Source organism: Betta splendens, chromosome 1, assembly GCF_900634795.4.
Source record: "Betta splendens chromosome 1, fBetSpl5.4, whole genome shotgun sequence".
In the NCBI taxonomy this organism is placed as follows: Eukaryota; Metazoa; Chordata; class Actinopteri; order Anabantiformes; family Osphronemidae; genus Betta; species Betta splendens.
The window spans coordinates 7,760,328-7,781,740 of NC_040881.3; the positions used below are offsets into that span (position 1 = coordinate 7,760,328).

Here is a 21,413-nt window from a genome sequence, read left to right on the forward strand (position 1 = left end):
TCGCTCATAACTTGCGTTTTGCTGCCGGGTTTTTACTGTTGCATTGGTTGTAATAGACTTTTTCAACATTAAAAGATTAAAATTTTTATCTATTTTTTTAACCATCCGTCTGTCAACCCTTAACACTGTAAATCTGCACAACAGTACAGGCGGCGGTAAAGAAAGTGTTTTTTGAGAATAACTGACCTTGTTAAACAAATAACAGAGTCTACACACGACCAGTAGGTGTCAGTACGGCAATGTAAAACGTGCCAGCTGCCATAAAACCCTAAAGGAAGAAGCAGAAGCAGTAGAAGAAGCAGAAGAAGAACGCCGAGCGGGGAAGTGCTTCTAACTGACCAATGAAAAGTAAGACCAAATAGGGCGGCGTGTAAATGACGTCACCCGTGTTCAACTGAAAGAAAACGAGGACTCTGTAAGGTAAACGCGTTGCACATAGCATTATAAAAAGGTACATTTATACGTTATAGTTATTTTACTATTTATATTTACTGTTGGACTATTCAAGTCGTGGTTTTTATGCATTCAACATCTATTTTCAGTGACCGAACATATTTCTTTTTGTTTGAGCCGACGGTGTCGGTTTACCCGACCTTCTGCCTGTGCGACTCGCCACATGGTGTTAGATAACCGGCTTGGTTTAAACTGCTGCAAATTCATGGCTTTTACCTATCTGACTAGTCAATGGCAGCCTAACTAGAGGGGCATAGTTTTCAGCAGTGGTGTTGTTGTTTCTAGGGCGTGTGTAACGTTAGTGGAACCGACTGTCCCGCTCAACGGTCAGGAATGTCAGCTGGCAACGACAACGGGTCTCGACTCAGCCAGTTCAAGAACAAAGGGAAAGATGCCGACGTAAGATACGATGTCAACGCGCATCACGTCGACACATACGATGTAGCTGACAGTTTCAGCACAGATTTAGTTTGCATTACAGGAGCTTCGGCGCAGGAGAGTGGAGGTCAACGTGGAGCTCAGGAAGGCCAAGAAAGACGACCAGATCCTGAAGAGGAGAAATGTGGACAGGCTTCTGGAGGAACCGACGTCTCCTCTGCAGGAGAACGATCCCAACGCACAGGTAGTGTGCAGCTCTGTGGAATAAACGCAGCTGCTTTCGCGTGTCCTTGAAACATTTGATAAGACTGAGCGTCGCTACTTGGTTATGAATGATGGACAGCAGCCTACATGACAAGACCAGCCACTGTCTAAAAAAACAAAATCTAGACTAATGCACTGAAACAGAGAGCAACCGGCTCCAGTTTCTCATTAAAGCAATATGAAGGTTGCTTTATTTCAAATACTTTCCAGGTAATCTAGAAGAAAGTACTGTTAAATCTCTTAACGTGTTGTGTAATTATCAGAATTGCAACAGATATTTCATGCACGTTCTGGCAAATGTTTTGGGTTGGTTTTAACTGTTGTCTGACTCTGACTTTCATTTTCCCCTCAGCACTGGTCTGTGGAGGAAATTGTCGGAGGTGTAAACAGCCAGAATGTAGATGAGCAGCTACAGGCCACTCAAGCAGCCAGGTAAAATCATTCAAAAAACAACAACAACCTCTTACTGCTAACAAATCTATTTTCATATGTCTTGTGAGTTTGGGGGCATCAAATACTCATGTAGCCCTTTCCAGTCATGCTTGGGTATCCTAAACTTGCACGGAGTTAAACAGGAGGAAATGCATGTCAGAAAACAAATGTCCAGGCCATCATTTGGCCCAAACATGAAATTCACATTGCTCTGCCAGTTCCTTTATGCAAAAGTCATGTCAGATTAAGCCCATGTACAAATACAGCTTGTAACTGTACAAAAAATTAACAGTGATGAACACGCTCCATCACTTCAAAGGATTTAATGATATTTTTAAGAACACATGGGCTATTTCAGGTCTGTCGTCTGTATATGCTCTGATATTTTCTTGAAGACTAAGTTACTTTCACTTGAATAATTTGCAATTTCTTTTCACTAATGCACAGGAAACTTCTCTCCAGAGAAAAGAACCCACCTATTGACATCATTATTGCTGCTGGCATCATCCCCAAGTTTGTTAGTTTTCTGGCATTGTCTGAATGTCCACCCATCCAGTTTGAGGCAGCTTGGGCCCTGACCAACATCGCTTCAGGTACATCGGACCAGACTGCTGCCATTGTGGAAGGAGGATCCATTCCAAACTTGATCACCCTGGTCTCGTCCCCACACCCACACATCAGCGAGCAGGCCATTTGGGCCCTGGGTAACATTGCTGGTAAAAATATACTCCTTGTGTTTGCACTTTGGTACATGTCATACATTTACACTATGATAATGGTACTACAAGAAGAATGTTGTAAAGAATGTTATTTGGCTTGTTCTGCAACATTGAACTCTTACAGTAGGTTTCCTGTTTACATTAAACATCCTATTTGTGACATACTCTGTTCTGTGATTGCACTAATGGGGATGTCTTTTTGCAAATTCAGGTGATGGTCCGAACTTCAGAGACTTGGTGATCAGTCATGGTGGTCTTCAGCCGCTCTTGACTCTGCTGGCAGTGCCTGATCTGTCTGTGTTTCCTGTGAGTTTTTATCTACTCATCAAGCGTGACTGACCTGCAAAATAAGTTAGACACTTTCTCTACCTAGGCCTTTCAAAGTGATTTTTTTTCAGTTTTGCAATCTGACATAACTATAGTATAGATTGTGTTAGTATTATTAAGTATGACTTATAAAGATTGTTATTTTTTTGCTATTTGCCTTAGAGCTATAACATTTTACTAAATGTCAAAAATGCAAGTTTAACCGCTGCTATGCTTAATGCTACTGTTTCAACCATCAAGGTATGACATTGTTATTGTTTTGTAGTTCTAAAAAAAAACTTATGATCCCTCCCACAAATTTAGTCCAGCTTCCTGCGCAACGTCACTTGGACATTATCAAATCTGTGTCGGAACAAGAATCCAGCGCCACCTCTGGCAGCGGTGCAGCAGCTACTTCCTGCACTGGTGCGCCTCCTGCACACAGATGACAGAGAAATTCTGGCCGATACCTGTTGGGCTGTGTCCTATTTAACTGACGGTTCTAACGAGAGGATAGAGGTGGTGGTGCAGTCTGGCCTGGTGCCCCGCTTAGTACAACTTCTTGCCTGTGGAGAGCTGTCCATTGTGGTATGTGATATTGAGTTTGTTAAACTAAAAAGTTACTGTTAATTCTCCAGTGATCATATTTATGTAGTGCAATATTTGGAAAAATTAAAGGAGTTATGAAGTTAGATTATGTTCATTGATTAAAAGTTTGTCTCATTGTGATGAGATGCAGATGTAATTTATTTTACTCCTATTATTAATTATTTGTTATAGTTGATATATAGTTTTGATATAGTTTGATTTAGTTTCTCATCTCCTTTGGGTACTTCCTTTGTTGCAGTTATCACTGACTTTTTATACCAGACATTAAACACTCTTGTATTTGTTTCTCAGACTCCATCTTTGCGATCGATTGGTAACATTGTGACGGGAACAGATGAGCAGACCCAGTGTGTGCTGAATGCAGGAGCCCTGACAATGTTTCCTGGCCTACTGCGTCACCACAAGCCCAACATTCAGAAAGAAGCAGCCTGGGCTATGTCTAACATCACTGCTGGCAGGGACTCCCAGATTCAAGACGTTATAAATGCAGGCTTGATACCCATTTTAGTGGAGGTCCTCAAACAGGTCAGAATGCAAGACAAGCCAGACTGCATTAATTCTAATTTGATTATAACATCAATATTACCTATCTATGCATGTACAATAGAATGATTGTATTATGTGGTTCTCGAGTGGGTTTTTAACTGCTAAAAACAAAAATTTAGGCTCATGACCGAAAGCTCAACATGCATATATATTCTGTTTAGGGAGACTACAAGACCCAGAAAGAGGCAGCATGGGCTGTAACTAATTATACCAGTGGTGGAACGGTGGAACAGCTGGCCTACCTTGTTCATTGTAATGTACTAGAGCCTCTGCTCAGTCTACTGACAGCAAAAGAAAGCAAGATCATCTTGGTCATCCTGGATGCAATCTACAATATTTTACAGGTATTTTTTTCATATCTTTTTTTAAAAATGATTATGTCTTATAGATTATGAACACCATCCACTATCTCAATTTGAATATTACAAACATTTTAATCAGCTAATTTCCTTAAAACCGCTTGTGAGGTTTAGTAGGCTACACAATAATAAGGAAGACTGTTACTGTAGCTTGATAGTTGTCCAGAAAAAAGTCATGAAGTGGGTCTGTAGTGCAAATGTTTGGTCTGGTTAAAGGACATGTAGTGAAATCCAAACAATGTTCAGGGAATAACCTGGCTTTAACAGAAGACAGATTTTTATGTATTTTTACATAATCTTTACATAATTTCTCTTGGTGGTTACACAATCATCTCTGATGTAAACATCTTAGTGATCTGTTTTATTTCTTTCCCCTAAGACGGCATCAAAAACTGGTGAGATTGAGATGGTGCGCCTAATGTTTGAGGAGCTGGGAGGTTTGGACAAGATTGAAGCACTGCAGACCCACGATAATGAGGCTATATACAAGGCCTCTCTCAACATTATAGACAAATTCTTCTCTGAGGAGGTAAGTTTTTATTGATGGGCTAAGTTTTGAAATGTTCATGGCCATAGTTCTATAGAGTTATGTAGCATTATTTTTGATTCTGGTAATATTTTTGTCTTTTGAAAAATTGATGTTGTCTGCTGAGTCCACTGTCTTCGACTAAAACAAAAGAGGATGAAGCATGTTAAGATTTTGAAATGCTGTAATTATCTTAAATACAGATTAAATGGAATTAAGTGCTTTTTGCATGCACTCTGATCTATAGTAGATGTTGACTGGTTCTGAGGTTATTTGTTTGGTGTGACCAAAGGATTTTAGTAAAATGATTATACAACGATGTGGTGTTCACTAAAAGTTGACCTTGTCCCCACATATTCTGTCCTTGTGATTTAAAGCATCCAAGTCCATTTGGTCTGTCGTTTTTTTGTTTCTTTTTTAGAATGAAGAGTCTGTGGTTGCGGCGTCGTCTACAGCAGAATGCTATACCTTCCAGATCCCTGAAGACAAAAGCACTTTCCAGTTTTAACTTGTTCACTTTATAAATTCAAATATTTTATATTTGTTTATATTTTTGTATTTTTTAGGCATTTGAGCTTTGTACGTGACAGTACTAAGACAAAATACATCTATTGTAAAAATAGTTGTAAATAAATTTTATTCAAGCAAAACATTTTCTGTTTGTCAAACTTGAAACTCACGAAGAGATTAAATGGTGGTAGTAATTTACAACTGGGGAAAATGTGCCATTCTGCGTTTGTCACCACTAGATGACACTATTCTCTATGTTTGCTGTGAGCCTACATGCTGTGTCGTGAAATATTTTATGAATGAAATTAGTAATTTAATGTGTTTACTGTATATTATAGTAAATGACCATAAAGTCTGGGGAAGGTGAAAAAAGCATTAATTTACACGCAATTTTGTATGTATTTATCTTCAGAAATTAAATATTGTCAGTAGAACAACGTATTATTATGTGATTTTGCCTTTCGATGTATTTTTTTTTTAATTGAAAACGAGTTGGAACTGTTCCCTAGTGAACAGAACACGGTCCAGCCACCGCTGATTTGTGATAAACTAATGCGCCTTCAATACTCAACTGGCTACCGAATCACGACCGGGAACAAGATCAGACGAACTGTTCGGACCTTTCATGTCCACATAAATTGCAAGTTAAGTTACCTACATTATTAAGTGGAAAACGCGTGGTTACGTTCAAAATAAAATAACCTGCAAGTGGATGCCTTTTAATATTGCTATACAAACACAGATCTATACTTCGTCAAAAACTTAAACGCTGGGTTCTTGGGCTGCACATCTGTAATAGCGGTACTGAATGGAATTGAATTTTATGATCCAAAACTGCATTCAGAGCAGAAGTTTAAAACCTTATTTTGAAGTCGTGTAACGGATGTGGTCCCACGCCTCCTGTCATTGACGCTGCCTGTCGGAGCGCAGTCTCCACCATCAGCCCGACCAACTTCAGTGTGAGCTGCTGGGGCAGAGCAGACGCCTGTGCGTATGGAAGCGAGCCACCCAGTCGGTTTATACCAGTGTCCGTGGTTCGCGAAATGAATGACATTTTGGGATGCATGTATTTGTCTTTCTGCAGCAGAGAGACTGAAAATGACCGTTAGTCCAGCGATATGAATGAGAAACGACTATGTTACATTGACAGCCTGGTTTGCTATGGTGATACAAAGCTAACTCCAAGCTAGCAAAGGGATTGTTTTGGGATATATTTTTTTTGATATTATCCGCTGACACATGAAGTAGACGAATTTCATGATTTTTTTTATCAAGCTGGAAAACAACGGGGAATGTCTAACCAAGGAGTTAGGAGAAATGGCCCAGTAAAGCTGCGGTTGACAGGTAAGCGAATTTAAACCCCCTCCTGCGTTAGCCAGTTAGCATGCTAGCCAACCAGGCTAACTCATACAGCTGGACAGTCGCCTGTGTGATAAAATAGCGTTCAACTCCTATTTCCTGTAAATGGTTCACTCACTCGATGTAATTTCCACGGAAAGCAGTGCACGCTGTGCACGCAACACTGAGTACAGAGTGTGAGTCTCCAGTAAACAGCAACGACGGCGGTAATGTTGTAGCCAGCTGGCTGTTTGTGACTTGTTATCATGTTGGAATTATAACTGGGTTTTTCTCTGAAGTTATTAAGAACAAGATTTAAAAGTGGCGTCTTTGGGGCCTGGCTATTGCATAATAATCCACTGAAAACCTATGTCAGCGTGGTTTCAGGGGGTTATTTTCTCATGCCACTTCTTCCTTACAGCCAATTGCTGCTATGTCACATCGTCTGTCTGTGCAGGCACGTGAGGGCATTTCAGTGAAAACGTCACTTGCATATTCGTGCGTGAGATCTGTGTAGTCTGTAACATTTTAACCAACATCATATCCAATGCTGGCGATGCATCTCATGGGATTTAGTGTAAGTGTGAGTGACAGAACAGGGAAGTCGGGATTCGATGCTTCTGGTAATGACCTCATGCAGAACAAGTTTGCATTCCCATAGCACAGACAACAAGAAGATGTTCATAAGAAGAGGTTGATTGTACGAGGCTGGCTGGATGAAGTGCCTGCTCCTTTAGCACAGTGATTTTATGTGAGCTGAAGGTAGGGCTGCGAATGCAAGTGAATTCTCTGAGCTCGAAGACCAACCTGGTTGTCCTTCCGTTCCCCCCGATGAGAGTTTGTCCTTTTTTCAAATGTAAGATTTAAATGCACACATCCTCTACCTGTCCTTTACTACTAAAAATGATACGAAAGAATGGAAGACAATGTGTATGTATGACCTGAGAAAGCGTCCAGACTTTCTATGCCCACTGTTATCAGCGATGCTAAACTTGCACTTGTGCATTCATTCCCAACTTTATACGTGTTAAGTTGCAGACACATTTGATTGACGTTTCCGAGACTGTGTGCATTTAGACCTACCATGACATATGGTACCAGCTATAGTCTGATTTCTGCTCTGTGACATCATAGTTACCAAGGTTTCTTTAAGTCCCTCTGGGCAGTTGGCTACCCCAAGGCTCAGATCTTAGAGAAGGTTAATCGAATTTGCCCCGTTTATTTTATATAGAAGTGACTGCTTTTAAAATGAAACATTCCACAATGAGCAGAAGCAGAATTTCTTTTTACTTTCCATTAAAAAATGATTAATGTGGTTCAGAAACTTGCTAAAGTCACTTTTGTTCTGTACGGTGCATCTGGTTTTTGCAGCCTGCAGCTTCATTTGCATTTCTATGTCCTGTTTTTTTTTTTATTTTTACTTTATTCATCAGGTATTGAAGACACAGCACAATATTCAAATATGTTTCTTCTTTTTTCCTTGCTAATGTTTTGTTAGTAAATTGCTGTGCTTCCTTTCCATCTTTTACAGTTCCTCTCAGATACACGTACATTTTTATGTTACAGTGCCATATAGGTGTTGCTTTTGCACAGTGAAGGTCAGCTACATTTGGTTTCTGTTCTGACACTGCAGTGGTGTTCTTTATGAATTAATCTACTCCTGAATCAAAACCTTTTCTTGGCAGCAGGTTGAAATTTGTACTACTGGACCATAGTATCCCCAGTTTAAACCCAAAATGCCAATGTCAGTTAATTGAACATTTATTTATGGCCTTCCCTTGTAGATGCTTATTTAGAAAAAAGGTTTTCTATTATCGTAGATTTTCTGTAGTCATGTCCCTTCAGGGTTTGCTGTAAAAAAAAAAGAAAAAAAAAAAAGTACAGTCTCAGATTTTTAGAGCTGTTGTTCCTTACATGCAGGGTGGTTACAGTTGCTGTAGTGTCCCTTCTGTTACCATTGCATTGCAGTGGGATCTAGTGTATGATTCACTGAAACTGAGCAAAAACATGGTGTTTCCCTTGATTCTTAGCTGGACATAAACTGGTGTTTCTAAAATGTGAATGACAAGCAATACATGATAGGATGTAGACAACAACTGGAAGAATCATCCCAGAATTCTTCCTCTTGTGTTTGAGAATGTGACACTAAGACATGCAAGGAAATCTACATGTCAATCCACTATATGCTTTGTGGGCTAACTCTAAAACATTGAGAAGACTCTGGATATCACTGGATACTGTGTATGTGAAGTGAGGAAAAAGCCAGGGAGCTGATAATTAAGATTTAATCTATCCTCTGGCCTAGCCTCAACTTAGCTTTGTGGAGTTGCTTTGTGAGATGTTATCAAGATCAAGGACCACTGTCAGCACTTAGAAAGGACATCTATATTTATATCAAATTGTATATTTATATCAACTTGTATGTAAAAATATCTCTTTGTAAAATGACCACAGTTGCACAGAGTTTCATGCATTGTGGAGTTTTCTGTTGTTTGCCTAAATCTAACAAGAGGGGTATTAATATACTTTTTTATTAGTCAAATGATTTTATGATTTCCAGTGTTGTAGGCAATCAGGAGGACATACGCTGGTTCTGTGGTGATTTGAACTATGCATGTGCTCCTGGTGTAATTTATTAATTTCAGCTGTTCTATTTCCAGGAGGCTTCCCTGTTAAACGGCAAAGAGTTTTGACAGTTAAAACTTGGACCAGAGCTAGTGATTATGATTCATGAGCACACAATGGATGTGACTCACGCAGTGATGTGTTTACTGTGTTGTTCTCCGTTTTATGTATCCTTGGCACCAGCTTAATTTAGAATTGGCAATGCACTTGATAATGCACTTTGACCTATTTATGGGACAATTAATGGACACTGCTCTGGAATCCACATTGCTACAGATATTGTTTGTAAGGTTACTCAGTATTTTGGGTTTCTACCAAATTTGTGGAAATCCACACTCTCGATACCACATTTTTAATAAGAATGATGTCACAAAACACCTTACCTCAGGAAAGACGACAGAGGGAGATCTGACTGTGTCATTCAGATTCAAGCATGTAGCTTAAACAATGACCTATGTAGAATCTTTATCCTAATCCAGATCTGGCCAGACAGATGAACAAATAAAACTGGAGCTGTTCTGAATGCGTCTCATTTCTCCAAACCAAAGCCTGGTAAAGCCACTACAGTATGTTGTAGTCAGTTTTTTGGGTCTGCTGCCTTTTTTGAAGTTTAAGGTTTGGTGCCTGTGCTGTCTAGACTGACTTACTTACCTCAGTTATGTTTCTGGCATCACATGCTTACTCCTTGACTTGGCTCCTTGTTTGTTGTTTTGTTCTTTTATTGGTGCCATGTTTGTTTTTAAGCGCTGGATGATAATTATAGTATTTAATTAAGCTATCTAACTATTAACTATCTAATATAAATTGCACACAATTAATGCAGTGATGTCTTTTGAAATATTAAATAGATTTTCACTGTGCATATGCATTGTTTAAGCCAACTGTAGACACCCACAGTAAATGTACTAAAAGAAATGCTAGTAATAGGAAATAAAGTGATTTCTTCTGTGAATTTTTCAAGTGAACTACAGGATAATGTGTCTTGTTTATTCATTATTCCTTTATTGTTTTAAACCTATTTGTATAAAAGATCCTATGCAGCATTGAAACACACAAGCAACCTCTAATGGATTTGTAGGAGTAGGTCTTTGCCCTAGAATTAAGGAGTCCGTTAATCAGGATCTTGAGCCACATCTTGCAGTATTAACCAGTATCACCAGCCTTAATCTAAGGTTTGTAAACAGATGCAGTTGTGAGGCACATACATTTGCAACAAGATACCCTATTAACAAAAAGGCTTATTAAGAAATAAAAGTTTATCTGGAGGTGTGTATTCTAAGTGAATGAAGTGCTTGCAACCTAAAGTAGTGAGAAGTCTGGTACATTGACTGCATTGACTCTGTGCTTCTGGTTTCAATGGGGTTCATTTAAATACCGAAACCAAGGCTGTCAGTCTGTGCCTCAATCTGTCCATCTGGACAGCTTAGGCAAAGTTTGTTTCAAATTAAAGGTCAATTCAATCAAATATTAGCCAAGTGAATGCTATGCTTAACCTAAGGGTAAATAGGGAAGATTAGTTTGTGTGGATAGTTGTCTGGAAAGAATTGATGTGACAATGTGTGTTTGCTTGTCTGCTTTAACTTGCCTCAAGCGTCTGGGGTCACTGTGTTGTGGTAAGATTTTGTAGTGTAGTACAGAACCCTATACCCAAACTTCCCCCAGATCTGTTTAGTCTGCATCACTACATAACGTATACTTTGACTGACCACACACACATGCACACACACAATACAGGTTCTATACACTCTTTCACTGTTCGCACTGCCCTCCTCAACACATGGAAACATTTATATTTTCTGTTTGATGCAGCTGTTCCAGCTGTATTTATCATTTCTGTTATCATAAAATCTGAAAGGAAATGGAAGAGACAATTATTTTCAGATGCAGTAGCCCAGACAAAACAGTGCTGTACGTTTGGCTGACTTTGATTCAAAACATGGATGTGTTCTCATTGCACAAAAGGTTAATTCTAAACCATAATGCACAGATTTTGCCAAAGATTATATCTATTATTGTGTGATATAAAATCATGTCTCACTCCAAATGCCACAGAAATGTATGGGGCTTTGTGTGTATACTGTATATGTGCACTTTGTTGAATTCATTGTTGGATAGTCAAACAAATACTTTTCTTACTGTGTAGAGTTGTTAGGATGCTTTCCAGTAGATCATGTCTATGAAGGTTGTGCAGCTGAAACAGCAGCACAAGCATTTTAACAAGTGAAAGTTCAGGGTAGTCGTCACTGTTTTGATTCCAACATGTGGGTAATTCAGAGTTGACATGTTTTCATAGTTCAGGGCAAAATCATTTTACATCACTGAGTCTGTATCATGTTTAGATTTCCTTTAATGGTCCCAGTGTGTTGTTCACTGCAGTGACTCATGTCCCCAATTCAAGTAGGTATTTCCTAGTTTTCCCAGTAGCTTATGTTTTATTTTTGTTGGTCTTCTTCTTTGTCTTTCCATGTGTTTCTGTTCTGTGTTGTTTCACTGTTGATGCTGAGAGACATGAATTCAATTCTTTAATGTCAGTGAAAAGCAAACGCAGAGCTCCACATTACTGATGTTATTATAGTTTCTCTCTTTTGTACTCCTATTATATGCTGAGGATAAATGCCCCAGTTTCTAATGTATATCCTGTTTCATCGATACTATACTACTTGCTTTCAATTAAAACGTTAATTTTTACAATAATGACCTTCAGCACATTTAAAATCCCCTGTAAAACAGACATAAGAAGCGTTTCATTGAAGGGATGTCAGCTGTGTGCAGGTAGTTAGTCCTCTATTGACTCCAAACGAATGCTCCTTAATATCTGATCAGGCCCCAGTGATTTGTTTTGTAACATTGTTGTATAAAAGTGACAAATTGAAGCTGGGGTAATATCTTTCTTTCTCACACAGCACATTTTTAGGATGAATGTGGCATATGAGGGTATGTAATAAAACCCTCTCATGGCAAAACAAAACCACTAAACAACACATTGATTTACATGAGTGCTGAGTCACAATCCGTTGTTTTCCATTGTTTATATGGCTAAGAAATATGTACTGTATACAGATACACAAATGCTCATATCTAAATAAGAGAGAGAGATGTGTGTATGTATGAAACTTGTTTTAAGCCTTACTTGTATCTGCTTTTCAAATTACTTGGTGTCATCAGTGTACTTTTGAGCAGGAAAATGGAAAGACTGAACACCTCAGTATTGCATAACAGGAGGTGAGGTTCAATATGCAGAATACATTAAACTTTCCAAGTCCTGCAGGAGGATTTTCCTGCTGCATAAGGAGAAGAAGAATCTTTTTCTATAGATGGGATGTATCATGTCTGTCTGCTTTCAAGGATTATGAGGAAAGGCAATAACCACGATCTTAATTTTGACAGTGAAAAAGCAGGTAATCTGTCATATTTAGTGTTGATCTGGCACTTTATGACATTGTACCTGCCACTTCTTCTTTCCCTGCCTGAACTCAGTAGATCCCCACTGCAGCCCCTCGTAATGTGTCACTGTATCCTGCATTTCTCTTTTCAGTCTTTTACTTTTTTTCTTTTTAACAGGATGTCCCTCATCTCTCTGTCATTTCTTTCTCTTCCTTCCTCTCCCCCACTCAACCCCGGATCTAGTCCAGACAGCTGACAGACGACTCTGCCGGTGTGGCTCCAGTTTGGTGTATTTTTTTTCTTTATCTGTTTTCAACTTGTGACGTGTGCGTTTGCACACAGACACTTCCTGTACTGCTCCCTCGCCACTGTACAGCACTAAGTGTTCTTGGTAGTTTCTTTGGGGACCCTAACGAATCTGGTGGAGTATTTCATGAAGCCTTACAATAAAGTAATGCATCTATTTAAATCAAATAAGTATCTGAAAAATAAACGTAAACCATTTTAATACTGACTGGTATTCTAATGCAATGTGCCATACTGTAGTTCTGTGGGTCCTTTGTCTTTAAATTATAGAAAATATAAAATGTAGGCAGTGTGCAACGTCAGAAGATATCCACACACGTATCACTGTTGCTAGGCTAGAGTCATAAATATTAATTTGTTTTTCCCTAGGAATAAAGGTATCCGCTTCTTTATTCTTGTATATTAAACAGACAAAATCAGACAAGCAGTTTACATGTTATGGATCTCTTCTCCTCCACTGTTTTCCTGCCACTGTTTCTTTGGACAGACGGCCCACCTACTGTATGTGTGTCTGGTAGACCATTCAGCTTGTCTACTGTACAAACACAAGCCAGCACACACTCGCATGCTGCCTGTCAAATCATATCTTACTCTCTCCAAGCCTGTTTCTGGGCAACTATGGAAGGCGTGATTCCATTTTCACACCATGGATTTCATTGAATGTTCATACACCGAAATGACATGATGGTGCAGCCTAAGACTTCTCTCCCGTCTAACGCAGTGACTGCAAACGTGGCAGACTTTGACCTTTCTTCCTCTTTGTTGTGGTTTGTTGCCGTCTGACTCTTTAACCCCCTGCTGCTTGTCTCTCACCATTGTTTTTGTTTTGATTCCTTGCACTGCTGTCTCTGAGCCGTGTTCTTCTTTTAGTAAGAGTTAATAGTGGTAACAGTGTTCCTTTGCACTAACTTTGAGCTGAATTGTGTTTTATGCTTGTATGTCATTTGGTTTGGCCCTCATTGGTAGTGTTTTAGTTGCTAGTAATTTAAGGGCCGACATTAACAATGAATATGAGCAATATATGACAAATGGCATGTGTTTGAGGAACTTAAAAATTGTCCAGTTAATTCTTATCCAGTCAGACTCTAGTATGCAGGGGTTTTTTTCTATCAGGAGCCTTGACCTCAAAAACGTCTTCTAAATTGTCTAAACCTGCATCCTCACATTTTTTGTGCCTTACTCACTCAGTCATCTCCTGCTATGTATGTGATGGGAATCTGTGAGTCATGGGAATGACTTTCTTGAGACACTGTATCATTAGTGACTGTATTTAAATTGAACGTGAACCTGCATGACTATTCCATTTACTGTGACTCAGACTTTAGATGGACCTGATACAGCTTTGCTTCCTGCCCAAATTTATGGAAAAATGGTTTACCAAAAAATGCCCCTTGCAGTTTGGACATGACCGATCAGATGCTTTTGACAGACTTTACAGTCAACTTGATAAACCTTACAGTAAAAATGATCAAGTTGAAGTAGTTAAACGCAGACTGCAGGGTTTAACATCAGTCCACATTTGTACCCTCGAGGCTTTTAAAGTTTGGTGGTGTGTTGCTCCTCTTTCTTCAGGGCATCTCTATTTCTACTACAGTAGAAAGAGAGCCTGCATCTGGTGCCAGAATCACAGTCAAACTTGTTTCTGTACCTCAGTCTGCTTTCCCGTATTTCATTCCCTCTCTCCCACTGTACTGTCTGCAGCCCACAAATTTATGACTCTAGATAGACATTTTCCCCTCCTCACATTCTTCTTTCTTTTCTTCCCTATTGCACCAGAGATTCCTACCTCCACATGAACATTTTGTCTTTACCTTGTCTCATTTATTTAGCTCAACGCAATCCTGCTACTTTGTGTATTTTGTAATGCACATTCGCCTATTTTAAAAGTTTAATTAGAAACTCAGGTTGTTCTTATCCCCTATGACGATTACAAAAAAGTTACCTGTGATGGTTTCAAAATATACTTACTCCTCACTGTAGACTCCAGTCTAGATTCCTAACTTCAGATTATTGGCATCAACTCTGGGAGCAGAGGGAGAAGGAAGAGTGCCAGCTATAGACTGCTGGCCTGTAGTACAAATGACATAATTCGCAAACATTCCCTAGTCTGAAAGCCTGAAATTGAGAAGTCACTTGTGATTTAGATTAGATTTTCAGTTTGGCATCGCCAACCAATTTTAAAGACCAATAAATACAAATTTATAACGCAACACCATTATTTTGCAGCGTGTCCGTGCAGTAAGTAAAGTTGATGGTGCGTACACACAATACTTTGCCTGACGTTTGGCCGAGGTGGATTCTAGTGAGTGAGGGAGTTCGCCTGCGAGACATGAGGAAGAGGAAGTGTTGTGTTTAACTATGGAACAATGCTGTGAATGAGACTGCGTGGGGCTGTTGGAAGAGTCATAACAGGGTGAAGGCAAAGGACCTAGGCCGTACCTCTTAAATCCCTCTTGGAGAACTTATGTAACGTATTTGCTTTTTAATTCACACCTTGCCAAGATTTTGCTTAACTGCTTAAAGAGATCACACAATGTTTTGTACCTGAACAGACATCTTGTGGACATCTTGTCTGTATCACAGTTTGTTTTAAAATCTAATCACGTTATTTGGATAAAGCAGGAAGTTTTGAAATTTCACTGTTGATAGGACTGACTAAAGTAGCCTGAGTCACTGCAGTTAATGGCACGTCAGAGTCTGGCTTTAGGTCACGGAGCTTTTTCAAACTGACCTGGGCTCAAGACGTTTTTTTAGGGAAATGCTGATGATTGAATGGTTGAAGCTGTCTCTGCTGTTCTTTCTAAAGATTAAATCACACAGGCCCATTGCAGAATCGCAGTTCTTAATTATTTGGCTTGGACCCTCACTGACAATATACACGTTTCAGAATTCAAGAAGTCATTGGTATTCTTAAGTTTGGCTGTACTGACAACAAGGTGTAAAGAAAGCTATTAATACACAAGATTTAAAGATTGTTGACATCTGTTGTGCTGTTTGGCAAAAAAATTGTTTCCCAGTTATAAATGGTGGGTTAACTAAGTGCCGACTGGAAGCAGCTGCAGTGAATTTCTGATGATGATCATAAGAGATGCCATGTCAGTCTCATTTATCATGTCTCCATGTCCAAAATCCTGCTATTTATCACAGCATAGAACAAATAGACCTCAGAACTGCTTGACCATGAATTTGGCAGTGCACAAACACGCCGTCGTTTATAGCCGTAACTGACCACAGCCCTTTTGGCCCAAGACAGAGTAAAGCTACTGTTTTTATAGTTATGTAGGTAGGTAGGTAGTCTTTGTTATCTTTTTTTAATGTGCCTTTGTGCTGCTGCTGGTCTCTGAGAGTCACTGAACAAATCTCATTGTATTACTACAAAGACAATAAAAGACTCTATTTTTGTCCTTTTGATAACATTACAAAGAGTGGAGGGGGATGTAATATTATTACCCAACAGACAGAAAGAAGCATTAAACAGCCACTGGAAATGCAGACTTGGAGACTCCCTTGAGAAAACAAATGGGAATCCCCGTGACGCCCCCTGCTCTTGTAACTAATACCAACCTTCAGCCTGACCATTGTGTTCAGACAGATGGAGAAGTTAAACAGCTTCTGCCCTTCATTGAGGTCAGAGCCACATTGTGCGCAAAGAATACTAAAGCCTGTGGTTTTTGTATTACACTATAATTAGCATACCTCAATGTGCAAATTGTGACATCTATGTTTTTGTTTGGTAACGATCCAATTGCACAGGGACGCTTTAGGCTCAAAAAGATAATGATTACATGTCATTGAGTGGGTGGTCAGACTGGAAAGTGGAGACTCTGCTGTCCTTTTTGTTAGCGTTACAATAATATTAGTGTAGTGTAATATATGCAGGGCCTTTATAACGTGTAGACCTAAACGTGACACAACCAGGTCCCCTGATGGTGGTCAGCCATGGTTGATGTCTGAAGCCTGAAGAGACATTGTCTAAGTCGGTAACAGATCACTGTCTGACTCCAACGTTTTTAGCTACCAGACAGCTGTATAGACATTAACCTTTGTATGTTCGTTGTCTAGATGAATAGGTTTGTTGTGGTCTGACGGTTGGCCTGATTTAATGCTCGTTTAAAGCTGTCGAATCCTGAGATTGTTTTAGCTTGAGGGCAACTTAAATGTGGTTAAACATACAGAACTGTAGGAAGTTTGTTTTATAAATTGCAGCTGATTGAGTTTATCTTTTATTTTTATTTTAAGTAAATGTTCATGGACAAGTGCTGTTAATTGAAAGAAAATGATGACTGTTAGAAATCGGTACTGAATGTTTTTGAGGTACAGTTTAGTCCATTCTAAAAAAATGAAAGGCATTTGGCACAACCATTTTGAGCATCCATGCAAAAGGGAGATAGCCTTTCTGAAGTTGCAAGGGTTTAAATGAGTGAAATACAACAGCTACTACTTATTAAGTGTCAAAGACAATAACTCATTTTGAACTTTAGCCAAAATGTGCCGGAAGGAGATTTTAAAATCAACTGGAAGGGTTCACAAATGCACCATTCTCTCTATAAATCATGTTGATACCAACATGATATGGGAATGCTTTTCTGTATGAAGCCCTGGAAGGCTTGTGGGGGCAAAGGATAAAATGTGAGTCAACCTGGAAGATTTATTTCCAGCAAGATGAGGTGAACAGCATATGTCTAAAGATCAAGTCCTAGACATGAGATTGTATTGCAGGTACGGTATTCAACTACACATGTACTTGTGATGTTATCCACCACAAAGGTAATTTCAGGATATGACTCAGCTCCTAAATTGCAACCTTTGTGCTTTGAAGCCGTGATGTGTTTTTTTAAAATTGACTAAAACTAGAGAACACTCACAGGATCAAAACACTATTGTTCTGAGCCCATCCTAAAGGTTGTGAGTGGACCTGGTGATCCACTGAGAGCACAGAGGGCAGTTTCACCCCAAGGCCTCCTAGTCATTTACTGATTCCTAGTTGACCTAGCTTTGCGTGTTAGGATCTGAATGAGTTTGGTCCTCTGCCAGTCCTGGGTCAGCGTGGCCAGTCATGTCTGCTCACATGGCAGCTATTCAACACTGTTGAATCCCCACAGGCCACAGCAATCCGAGTTCATTACTTCTGATACTAAGATTCACGATGAAGTCTCAGTGAAACAACTGTAAATTGTTAAATTAGGATCAAACTGTATATTTTTGAACTATGAATTTAGTATATGGAGAACAAGCCTGTATTTGTTCCACATTGTTTCTAGTCCATTTGCCTTGTTAATACAGTAGAAGTGAATGTTTTTTAACTAACCAGTATGTCAATGACTTGCATCTCTCTCTCTCTTATTTTAATATGATGTCCTAAAGTTTCTTAAAAGCAAGTCTTATCTTGTTCAGTTGTCTAATTGACACCCACTATGAACCACTTGACTGTCATCAGTAGCAGAGCTCCACTGTGCCTGGCAGCACAGTTGGTGAGAGGCCACTGATAACAATGAGAGCAGCTTTTCTCTCTATTTTAATTGTGGCTGAGACACAGGAGCATTGCGCAGGTTAATCTTTTAATCTTCATTAGCATAGTTTGGTAACCACAAAGCCTAGTACCCTCAGTTTAACCCTGTAATTTTGTTCTCCAGCATTTAGTCTCAGAATACAGATTTCTTTGATACTGGTTTTGACCTCTAAATTACTGCTCACATCTCCAGTGATTTCAGGTTTCTCTGTATAAATATGGAAAGATGTGTGGTTTGCCACTGCATAGAACCTTTGGTGGCTGCAGATTACAGAAATACAATACAGCCTTGCTCTTTGTCACCTTTTTTTTTTCACAGAGCCTTCTAAGCCTTTACTCGATCACAACATTTTGTGATCTGCTAATGGTTTTTAAATGCAGCGTGTGAACAAAATAGGATTATTGATAATTCTGTAAGGGCTAAGGTTAAGAGTGATAGCCGATTTTGTTTGAGTTGGGTCCTCTGTGCACAAATGTTCTGCCAAGATCTTAGGCCTCTTGTTCTTTTGTTTTTCTCCTGTCTGCTGACATGGTGTCCATTTTATCCCACAGGAGGATTTTTTGGCTTCCTCTGACTTGGTTTGCCTTCATACTCTTGGCTTTCACATTCTAATTTTCCCAGACTTTGCTGATAGTTAGTGTCCATCCAATAGTTCCAGTTAAAGTAATTTGGATGGTGTTGATGTTGCGATTCTGTCTGATTTTTCATTTGGGTAGTTGTCAAGCTCTCTTCAGTAAATGAATGTGATGCTACAGTGGCTACCAGGGCTTGCGTTATTAAAGAGGTTTGGATGTCAGTAAGATCATATGCTTTGGTTGTGATATATTAATAAATCTATAAATGTACAATATATCTCTATTACAGCACATGTTTAATTTGCTTAATGTTCTTTATTAATGGAGTAAGAACAGTGTTATTTTTTCGAACAGTAATTATGCATTTAAGTAATTACCTTACGGTAATTCAGTTTATTTATCTTTTAATTCGAATTGTCCTTTTAACCTTTATACTTCAATCAAGCCTTTTATCTTATTTTTTAAGTTAGGGTAATACTACTATGTGACTGGTCAGGTATTGTGAATAAACGCTTATGACAGCTAATCTATGTAAAATCGCTATGTATTTTAAGCACAGTTAAGGGGATGGAAATACAAAACTGACCAGACGAGCAGCAGTATGTTATTTTTAGTTGGACTTACATTATTGGAGCAGATATAATGTGCCTTTACAGCTCATTGAGTAGACTGAGACAGATGTTCTTTTGTGTTAATATGGTTTGAAAAGACAGGGGTCGCCTGTATTAATAAGGTAGTTATGATGCCACAAGTAGATGGCATGTGTATCTATGGAAACACATGTAAAGTGTGTGAATAGTTCGTTACAATTATAAGCCTGTATTATGAACTGTTTTCTGACTTGTCATATCGTTGCACCATCTTTACTGTATGTAATCAAGAGACGGTCTGTTGCCATTTTGTCTTAAATTCACGTTGTCTTGTCTTTAACTGTTATTATATCTGTGCTGTGTTATGTAGGTCCTGCTTTAATTCAAATACTAATACTAAATGAATTCTGCAGAGTAAAGCCTAACATTCTGTTTAATGTTGCAATACAGACCTATGGTAGCACACATGTTTCATGCAGGAAAGAGTGCCTGTCCACTTAATATTTCACAAGGAGAAACCCCTTGCAATTGGTTTCCTGACCTTTGATCGGGCAGTGACTAAATGATCAGGATGGACCGATCAGGTCAAACATTTACAAAAATATTACTTGGGTAGTAGATGAAGGTTTTTCATTAAATTCAGATTTTAACTTTTTAAATGAAGCTGTCTTACTCAAATTTACAAACAGGGTGAACCATATGTCCTTTTTTAATTTGCCATTAATGTCTTTGTTTGTTTTGTCTTTTTCAGTCCTGTGTGCAAAGAACCTGGCAAAGAAAGACTTCTTCCGTAAGTAAAACCTTTTGAGTGTGTGCCTGTGTGTTGTTGCTATTCCTGTCCCATTCCCTCCCTTGTGCATTAGAATGGGCTTTGTCAGCAGTGGCAGCTTTCTGGCTTTTGAAGCCATGTTGTAAATGAAGTCCCTTAGGAGCTGTCTGTCATACAAGCAGTGCTGACACACAGGGACCTACTGCTAACCTTACATCTAGTAGAAGAGCCTTTTTACTGATGCACTACATTTAATTAAAAAAGCTTTTATTAACTTTATTGTAAAACATTGCAAACTTTAATGAGAGTAAACATTTTATCACGCGATAATGCCTTTTACCTAAAATATTAGAAGCCATCTCAGATCTAGCTAATTATATATAAATTAGGTGTTTTGAATGTGATAACTTAAACCATTCTGTGAGAATGGTCCACTGGATTGTTTTCTTTGTGGCTTCTGATTAACCTTTGGTGAACCTAGTTTAGTTTCAAGCCTTTCCTTCATCCATTAGACATTCTCTGTGACTGGCATTAAGGATGATTAGCAGCAGCGAAGAGGCAGCTTTACAAAAGTTGCTACTGTTCCTGTTTGCAACCCATCCCATTTATCTTGATAACCAACTGGGGTGTTGTTACAGACATGTTGAGTAATAGCAACAATAACCAAGTGATCCAAGGTCTCTGTTACTCTGGAAGTCACGAGTTCAGAAAATACCACAACATACTATCACAAACAGTGGCATCCCAAGGCGCATACATGTGGCTAAACAGGTTTGACTAAGGTGAAGTATCGGTGCCCAGAGGTATCTTTGTGACATAAAAAAAAACAACAAACAACACTCAGCTCATGCAAGCATGGCCACACATAATAACAGTGGGTTACTGCCAAGTAAACACAAATAATTACTATTACATAGCCACATATGGACGTTTCTCCACGGGCTAATAAAAAGTAACCACACCTTATTAATGAGAATGCATTTTATTTACACTGCACGTGAAGACACCGCCTTAAAGACACGCCACTGTTTGTGGTGTGATGTTTAACATTATCTCCAATGTGACATGTAACATGGGAGTTGGATATTCAATAGTTTTGAAACATTACCGTGATGTTTTCCTCCTAGTTTTGCACATTTAATCCATAATTTTGACTGAAAAGCAAATTTGATGCTTTTCATCCCGATCACAAAGAATTCTGGTCACCGATTCAA

General features: G+C 38.9%; 2 protein-coding genes across 4 annotated transcripts in view; both read left to right on the forward strand.

The window, feature by feature from the left end:
- The first annotated feature begins 264 nt into the window (after window positions 1–264).
- On the forward strand, window positions 265–5,242 carry LOC114861465 (importin subunit alpha-1-like). Of its 2 annotated transcripts, none has more exons than XM_029160760.3 (11): window positions 265–420; window positions 739–852; window positions 935–1,075; window positions 1,448–1,527; window positions 1,975–2,243; window positions 2,458–2,552; window positions 2,877–3,140; window positions 3,453–3,686; window positions 3,869–4,051; window positions 4,446–4,595; window positions 5,014–5,242. In XM_029160760.3, the coding sequence occupies exons 2-11, from the start codon at window positions 787–789 to the stop codon at window positions 5,098–5,100; spliced, it is 1,569 nt and encodes a 522-aa protein (XP_029016593.1). In that variant the 5' UTR covers window positions 265–420; window positions 739–786; the 3' UTR covers window positions 5,101–5,242. The 2 variants fall into 2 exon arrangements, with proteins under 2 accessions (XP_029016593.1, XP_029016669.1); XM_029160836.3 differs by having other exon boundaries at window positions 336–451.
- A 785-nt stretch (window positions 5,243–6,027) lies between these two features.
- The window catches only part of LOC114861380 (E3 ubiquitin-protein ligase SMURF2-like), a 43,715-nt gene continuing 28,329 nt past the window's right edge, over window positions 6,028–21,413 (forward strand). For both annotated transcript variants that reach the window (XM_029160545.3, XM_029160630.3), the window contains exons 1-2: window positions 6,028–6,446; window positions 20,182–20,220. In XM_029160545.3, coding sequence (XP_029016378.1) covers window positions 6,395–6,446; window positions 20,182–20,220 — 91 coding nt within the window. In that variant the 5' untranslated portion in view covers window positions 6,028–6,394. The remainder of the gene's footprint in view (window positions 6,447–20,181; window positions 20,221–21,413) is intronic.